At 63.2% G+C, this 7,496-nt stretch overlaps 2 protein-coding genes across 3 annotated transcripts; one reads left to right on the top strand and one right to left on the bottom strand.

Moving 5' to 3' along the window:
* The first annotated feature begins 956 nt into the window (after positions 1–956).
* On the top strand, positions 957–3,580 carry TMEM54 (transmembrane protein 54). 2 transcript variants are annotated; one of them, XM_071576617.1, is made up of 6 exons: positions 957–1,132; positions 1,734–1,927; positions 2,399–2,458; positions 2,623–2,811; positions 2,892–3,026; positions 3,176–3,580. In XM_071576617.1, the coding sequence occupies exons 2-6, from the start codon at positions 1,769–1,771 to the stop codon at positions 3,266–3,268; spliced, it is 636 nt and encodes a 211-aa protein (XP_071432718.1). In that variant the 5' UTR covers positions 957–1,132; positions 1,734–1,768; the 3' UTR covers positions 3,269–3,580. The 2 variants fall into 2 exon arrangements, with proteins under 2 accessions (XP_071432718.1, XP_071432717.1); XM_071576616.1 differs by having other exon boundaries at positions 957–1,136.
* HPCA (hippocalcin) lies at positions 3,555–7,084 on the bottom strand. The gene is made up of 4 exons (XM_071576618.1): positions 7,010–7,084; positions 5,089–5,539; positions 4,372–4,477; positions 3,555–4,118 (listed from the first exon to the last, which is right to left on the bottom strand). Exons 2-4 carry the CDS (start codon positions 5,464–5,466, stop codon positions 4,021–4,023), a joined length of 582 nt encoding a protein of 193 aa, XP_071432719.1. The 5' UTR covers positions 5,467–5,539; positions 7,010–7,084; the 3' UTR covers positions 3,555–4,020.
* Between the last annotated feature and the right edge of the window lie 412 nt (positions 7,085–7,496).

Here is a 7,496-nt window from a genome sequence, read left to right as displayed (position 1 = left end):
AGGTTAAAGGAGGGGAAGGATGAGAACTAAAGCCAAATGCCCAGCACAGCTGGGTGTGTGGGAGCTGAGGAGGCTGAGTGGTGGCTCAGGTTGTGTATTGGGGACAACATCCTTGAGCTTCTGCCTGGATCAGGCCCTTACCCAGACAGCTCCCAGGAACCAGGGTTGTCTCTGTAATTGAGCTGTTGGTGTCTCATGTCTGCAACAAGCTTTGCAGAGAGCATCTCTTAGTGAGGGTCTCCCCCCTGTGAGAGAGGGTCCCTATAGCCCCCCGGTGTGGGCAGAGCTTGGGTGCTCTTCCTGCAGCCACCTCAGCAAGTCCTTGTCCCCATTTCTCTCCCTGTCTCCTGCTGTCAGTAACTTTCCTGGAAGCTTCCTGAGGGCAAGGGCTACCAAACCGGCTCCTCTGAGTCACCTTCTGGGAAGTCACCACCCGCCCTGACCCCTCTGCTCTGCCCTCTCTCTGTAGGTCAGTCCTTGGTTCCTGGCAGTGCTGACCTGTGCAGTGGTCCAGCAGTGTCCCACCCTGAGGGGCTCCCTCCCCCCAGACCCTCAGCCCCTGGCCTTGGATTTGCTTGGCTGGATCCCAGTCTGCTGCCATTGCTTTAGGGCAGAACAAGCTGAGTGTGCTGGGGAGGTGTGGGTGGATGGGGAAGGGGATGAGGCAGCGTGGCATGGTGTATTGGCATGGCATGGCACGGTGTATTGGCACGGCATGGCACGGTGTATTGGCATGGCATGGCACAGTGTATTGGCACGGCATGGCATGGCACAGTGTATTGGCACGGCATGGCACGGTGTATTGGCACGCCATGGCACGGTGTATTGGCACAGCATGTCCTGGCACGGCCTCTGGCTCGGCAGCAAGGGGAATGCAGGGGTGGGACATGCAGGTGAAGGTGGAGTTATCCCTTTGTTCCCTGGGGAGCTGGTCTGACAGGAACTGGAGCAGCAATGGGGTGCAGCAGGTGAGTGGCTCCGGTTGCCTCGTCCTGCCCACTCCCAGCCCTGGTCCTGATCGGACGCATTTGGCCCCTGATGGATCCCTCTGCCTGGGGGTGAGGGTGGGACAGGCCCTTGGGGCATCGAGGGGTTCTGATGGCCTGATCCTGGCCCGGTGAAGATGTGCCAAGTAGGTGAGTCTGAGTCTGGGTGGTGATCCTGACAGGAGGGCTCCAGCACTGCCCTCCTGCAGGGGAAACTGAGGGAGGCAGGGAGGGAGGGAGGGAGGCAGGGAGGGAGGGAGAGAAGCCCAGGGGCTTGGCTGGAGTCAGGGATGGAGCTGGGCTGAGCACCAGCTGGTGGTGGGTGTGTGAGGAGAGTGGCCCCAGGGTGGGTTCCAAGGGAGGAACAGCCCCACAGTTGCTCCTCAAAGTGCCAGGTGCCAGAACCCAGGGCTGGAGCTGCTGTTTAGGGACAGCTGCTCTCCCAGGGCTCCCTCATTGCTCCCAGGACCCCCAGTCCTGCTCAGTCCCACCAGGGACCCCTGTGCCTATGGCTGCTGGCCCCACACCACCACCCCAGTCCCAGGAGAGCTGGCTGGAGCAGTGGTTTGCATAGCTGGGCTACCAGTGGCTTCCACCACATCACCTCCTGCCTCATCCCTCCTCCACCATAGGGCACGTCCTCTGGGGCTGTCCCCAAATGCCCCATCCCTGTCCTGAGTGTGGTGCAAGGGCAGGAGGGACAGCTCAGTGCTGGCCACCCCACACCCTCCTCTCCCCTCATCGCAGGACACCTCAACCCCAGCAGCCACCAAAAGGTCCTGATGAAAACAGGCCTCATCCTCCTCATTGCTGGGCACCTCAACTTCATCACGGGGGCCCTTGTCCATGGCACCGTCCTGCGGTTCGTGGTGACCCCACAGGATGCCGTGACCCTGCAGTACCTCATTGCCAACACTGCCTCGGTCATGGCAGCGCTGCTGGTACCCTGCAGGGCTGGGGCACAGCGGGCATGGGGCATCTGGGCTGGGCGAGGGGTGTATGGACGGGGGTGGGATGGATGTGGATGCAGGCTGGGCAGGAGTTGGAAGGTGGGAGGGTGCAGGATGAATGTGGTGTGGATGCAGGAGGGGCAGGAGATGGGATGCAGGAGGATATGGGTTAGATGTGGGATGGGTACAGAGTGGGAAGGAGATGGGATGCAGGAGGATGCAGGGTAGATTGTGATGGGATGCAGGATGGACACTGCTTTGGGTCACCTTCCCTGCTCTAAACAAACCTTTCTAGCACAAAACCAGGGGATTAAACACTTGGGGATTTGTTGCTGGGGGAGGCTGGGGAAGATGAAGCTCCTGTGATGCCAAATGGGCCAGTTGAGCTGTCAGGGGCAATGTCAGCAGATAAAGGGGACCGATGTCCCTGGGGCCTCTCTGACCTCCTGTGCTGCCTTACAGACCATCTCCTGTGGAATTGCTGCCCTCATGCTGTCCCGCTACCTCACCCCTGCCACCCTTGTAAGTACCCCAAGCCCCCCAGCCCCTGGCCAGCCCCCAGCAGCCTGCAGCCCTCCCACAGAGCAGGCACAGCCACCACATCCCCTCACCCAGGGACTGTCCCTGTGGGCAGGGGGCCATGCACGGCCCTGCCTTGCCCTGTTCCTCTTCTCTCCCTCCTGCAGAAATGGGCACTTCTCACCCTGAGCACCTGCAGCAGCCTGGGCTGCCTGTCCTGCCTGCTGGGGCTGGTTGTGGCCATGGGACTGACCCTGGGCAACCAGGGCCGGGCACTGCTGGCCCCCTGTGCTGGTGCCAACACCGCCCTTGCCCCGGTGTCCCGTGAGTGCCCCTTTGATCCCACCCGTGTCTACGTGAGTCCCAGTGGGTTATGGATGGGGATGCACTGGGGATGGGGAGGTTGTGCAGGGATCTGATGCCCCACGTCCTCCAGAGCTCCACACTGTCCCTCTGGGCTGTCTCCCTCCTGCTGGAGTCGATGGAGATCATCTTTGGCATCCGCTGCCTCCTGCTCACCCTCGACCTGCTCCACCTCGGCCGCTGCTGCCGCGGGACACACCGGAGGAAGGTGAGTCCTGGTCCCTGGGCTCAGCACCAACCTGCTCCTGTGCAGGGCTGGCATGGACCTGGCTGAGCTCAGGGGCTCCAGGAGGGGTAAGACTGATCCAACATTCTTATCCCACTGGTCTCATTCTCCTCATCCTCTCTGGCTTGCAGGTCTCCTTGCAGGCAGCCCCTGAGGAGAGCACTGACCCCGGGCAGTGCCTGGGCTTGCTGAGGCTGGACAGTGTGGAGACTGCCCAGCTCTGAGCAGGGCCTGAGGGATGACCCTGAGGATGCATCCTGGCCATTCCTGCCCCATCCCAGTGCCCTCACAGTCCCACAACAGGACTCAGCTGCCTCCCAGCCCAGCTATCGGGGGGACACATCCCCTGGACACCACCAGCCAGGACACATGAGCCCATCCCCATGGCCTCAGGTCACCTGGAGCTGCAGCAAAGCAGGAAACTGGGCTGGATCCAGACCCTGCAAGGAAGAACTTTCCCCTGGGGTTCGATGGCCCCTTTCCCACCACAGACTGCACTGACACAAACTTTATTCTGCAGGTATTAAAAGACCAGAAGCACATCCCCTCCTTGTGGCTCCCACCCCTGTGCCAGCTGTGGGGCCCATGCCCATGGCAGTGTGTGCATGCGGGATGGGTGAAGGGTCTTTGTCCCCTGGGCCATGTTTCCACACCTGCCAGAGATGCAGTGGTGGCTTTGCCAACAGCCTTTCCTGCTGGGCTGGGTTGTCCCCCTGCTCCGAGCCCCCACTGCTGAGGGGGACCATCCTCGCTCAGGGCTGACCCTGCAGGTCTCCATCCTTCCCCCCAGCACAGCAGACCCCCAGAGATGGGGACTGTCCCCCCACAGCCTCAGCCAGGCTCCAGCTTTCATCCCATGGGGGGCTGTGAGGGCACAGGGTGGGGATCAGGGGGCCGGGCAGGGGACAGTGGCAGTGGCCAGCTGCAGGGTCAGGGGTGCAGTGGGGCCAGGGGGGGCTGTGGGGGTCCGTGGGGCTCAGAACTGTGTGGCACCGCTGGGGTCACACTGCAGCAGGCGCACGATGGACGGGTCGCTCTTGGCACCTCTGATGAACTCCTCCAGCGAGAGCTTCCCTGCAGGGAGGGGACACAGCTCAGCGTGGCAGCCACCACCCGGGACCAGACACCTCCCACAACATCCCACAGACACCCACCCTGGAGGAGCACCCTGGGGTGCTCAGCATCCTGATCCCCTCAGGCTGCCAGGGCTCCCCTGGCCACACCAATGGACATGAGCCATTTAATCAGCGTGCGTGCGGCTCCTTCTCAGACCCCCGGATTTAGCCATGAGACCTTTCCATAATCCCCTCCAGCTCCTCTCATTTACCATCATTATTAGTATCCATCTGTCGGAAGATTTTTTCCGTTCTTTTCTCCGGAGTTGATTCATCTTCAGGCATGTTCATCACAGAGGAGACCATTTTGTAGATGGCCTGGGAGAGGGAGATGGGGATGAGGGAGGGTGCACCTGGCATTGCCCACCTGAGACAGGGACAGAGCTCTGGGCTTCGCTTCCCTGGGAATGGCGCTGGCATTTAACACCCTTCCCACGGGATCAGGCTGAGGGGGCCTTCAGTTCCCAGCACAGCCAGAGCTGGAGCTGCTCCTGCATGGAGAAGATGCCACTGGAGCAGCAGGGCAAGTCCCCTTCTGATGCTCGTGCCACCTGGTTGGGGTTTAGGCAAGAAGAGCATCTCCTGTCCCTTTGCCAACAGCACCAGATGTGCCTGGGGACAGCTGCCATGTTCCCAGTCCTCCCTGGAAGCACGGGAAGAGTCCTGGGAAGGGGTAACAAAGGGATGTCCCCAGGACAGGGGAAGAACAGGGGATGTTCCAGATGACACTGATCCCTGCAGGCACAGCTACAAACAGCATCAGGCTCCATCCCAGGCATGCCAAGCCCTGTGCTGGGGGATACCACAGTGGGCATGACCCCAGCCCATCTGCATCCCGGGAGGGGACAGCCACTGTGACACCAGGGTGACACCAGGGTGACACCAGGGCCACACGGAGGGACCCTCAGTGGGACAAGAGATCCCAGTACCTGCACAATCTCCAGCATCTCCTCCCGACTGATGTAGCCGTTGCCATCCAGGTCGTACATGCTGAAGGCCCACATGAGCTTCTGCTCGAGCTTCCCGCGGGAGGTGACGCTCAGGGCGATGATGAACTCCCTGAAGTCGATGGTGCCGTCGCCGTTGGTGTCGAAGGTGCGGAAAACGTGCTCGGCAAACTTGGAGGCGTCGCCGTAGGGGAAGAAGTTGGCGTAGATCTTCTTGAACTCCTCCACGTTGAGGATGCCCGAGGGACAGTCCTTCAGGAAACCCTTGTACCAGCCCTGCAGCTCCAGGTCGGAGAACTCGGTGTTTTCCCGCAGGTCCTGCAGCATCTCCGGGCGCAGTTTGCTGTTCTGCTTCCCCATCGCGCTGGGACGCACTGGTGGCCCCAGAGGGCGAGAGGGGCAGGAGCTGGCCCGGCTCGGGGCTGCCTCTGTGCTACAGGAGGGCAAAGAGACGGGGCAGCGCTCCCTGGCAGCCCCCGGACACCCGGGCGGGTGCCGATGCTTCCCCCTCCATCCCTTCTGGCCTCTCTGAGCCGTCGGGGCCGGCCCCGGGGACCACCCAGCGCTGGGCAGCGCCAGCCCCCTCCTGTTTGCGTAATAAGCCCTTATAGCTCATTTGCATAATATATGGGGGATATATAGGTGGGATCAGGAGGGCAGAGCAGCCCGGGGGAGGGGAAGGGGCCGGATTCAGCCTCGGCAGAGCATTGCCCGCGGCTGTGGGGCCAGCCCAGCTTTGGGGCTGGCCGGATCTGGGTCAGATCCCTCGGAGGAGGGTTATTTTCAGCTCCTCCGCTGTCTTGGTTAATATTTGATGCCTCCGGCAATCACTGATGCCCCAAGAAGGGCTGGAGGCTGCAGGTCCCTGCTCGGGGCTCTCTCCCCGCCTCAGGGTGCCCACAGCCCTGGGGGGACTCAGCACAGCCCATCCCACCAGGACCACCCCCGAGGGGCACAGAGGGTGGAGGGCAGGGTGAGTGTCCCTCATCTGGCCACGCACCACAGGTCCCCAGCCCGGGGGCTCCGGGAGGACCCTGACTCAATACCAGCCCCCCGGGCTGTGCTGGGACCCCTCAGTGCGAGAGGATGGGCTCGGGGGCTTCATGGATGCAGGGGGGCTTCAGTGCCTGGAGCTCCTGCTGCTTTATCCGAAGCAGAGAGAGACCCCAGCACTGGCAACCCCTCACTCCTCTGGGTCACAGGGCAAGCAGGACTCCTCAGGGGGAGCAGCCCAGTAGAGCTGGACCCCCCAGTTACAGGGGCTGGGACCCCACAGTGTCTCCCCACCGCTGCTCCATCCCCACTCCAGCAGCCAAGGGAGAATCTGCGAGCCCCCACCCCACTCAGGAGTCCCCAGTTTTGGCCCTCCGGGGCTGGTGTGACCCCCACCCCGGTTCCCGGGGGGCTGCGACCCCTTCCCACTGCCCGGGGCAGCTCCCGCCGCTGGGAGGGGAACCCGTGGGGGACTCAGCGCCCTGAGAGGGGTCCGCAAGGACCCCCCAAAGCGGGCACCTCCAGAGGGGCGGCTGGGCACCCCCGGGAAGGCGCTCCCGTGGCGTGGGGGTCTACAGGGCATTGCCCCCAAACCGGACACCCCGGAGAGAGGGGGATTTGCGGGGGACACACCCAAGGAAACGTCCCCTCAGAGAAAGGGATTACCGGGCACCCCCGAGAGATGCGCTGGAGACCAAAGGGCACACAGGGCACCCCCGAGAGATGCGCTGGAGACAGAGGGGGGCACAGGGCACTCCCGAACGATGCGGTGGGGCAGCGGGGGCTCTGCAGCCTCCGGTGGGCAGGGACGCGCCCGGGGCTGGATCCGTGCGGTGCCCCGCGCTCCCCGGTGCCCCCCGGCCGTGTGTGTGTGCCCATCCCGGGTTCCCCCGTCCCCGCCACCTCCTACCTGCCCGGAGAGCAGTCGCTGCCGCCGCCGCCGTGCGCCAACAGAGCCCGGGAGCGCCCGCCGGGAGCGCCCGCTGCAGTGCTGGGCGGCGGGGGGGCACCGGCACGGGGGGCACCGGCACGGGGGGCACCGGGGGCACCGGCGGCACCAACAGCATCCCCCCCCTCGGACACTGCCCCACGGAAGGGAACTCGGGGCACAGCTCCTGGTCCCCCCAAGCCAGGTCTGGAGTGGGGTGGGGGACCCCTATTGCACTGGCAAGGGCTGGGGGGCCTTGGGAACACAGGGAATGGGAGCACTGGGAGCACTGGAAAGTCTTCAGGCATTGGGAACATTGGCAGGACTGGGAGGTGTTGGGATTAATGGGAACACTGGGAGCATTGGGAACACTGGGAGCACTGAGAAGTCTTGGGGTAATGGGAACACTGGGAAGGAACACTGGGAGCACTAAGAGCACTGGCTGGCCTGTAAGTTCTTCAGGCACTGG

This window comes from Pithys albifrons, chromosome 24 (genome assembly GCF_047495875.1).
Source record: "Pithys albifrons albifrons isolate INPA30051 chromosome 24, PitAlb_v1, whole genome shotgun sequence".
NCBI classification, from domain to species: domain Eukaryota; kingdom Metazoa; phylum Chordata; class Aves; order Passeriformes; family Thamnophilidae; genus Pithys; species Pithys albifrons.
The sequence above is the reverse complement of the archived record's forward strand: the minus strand, read 5'-3'. Positions and strand labels throughout refer to the sequence as shown.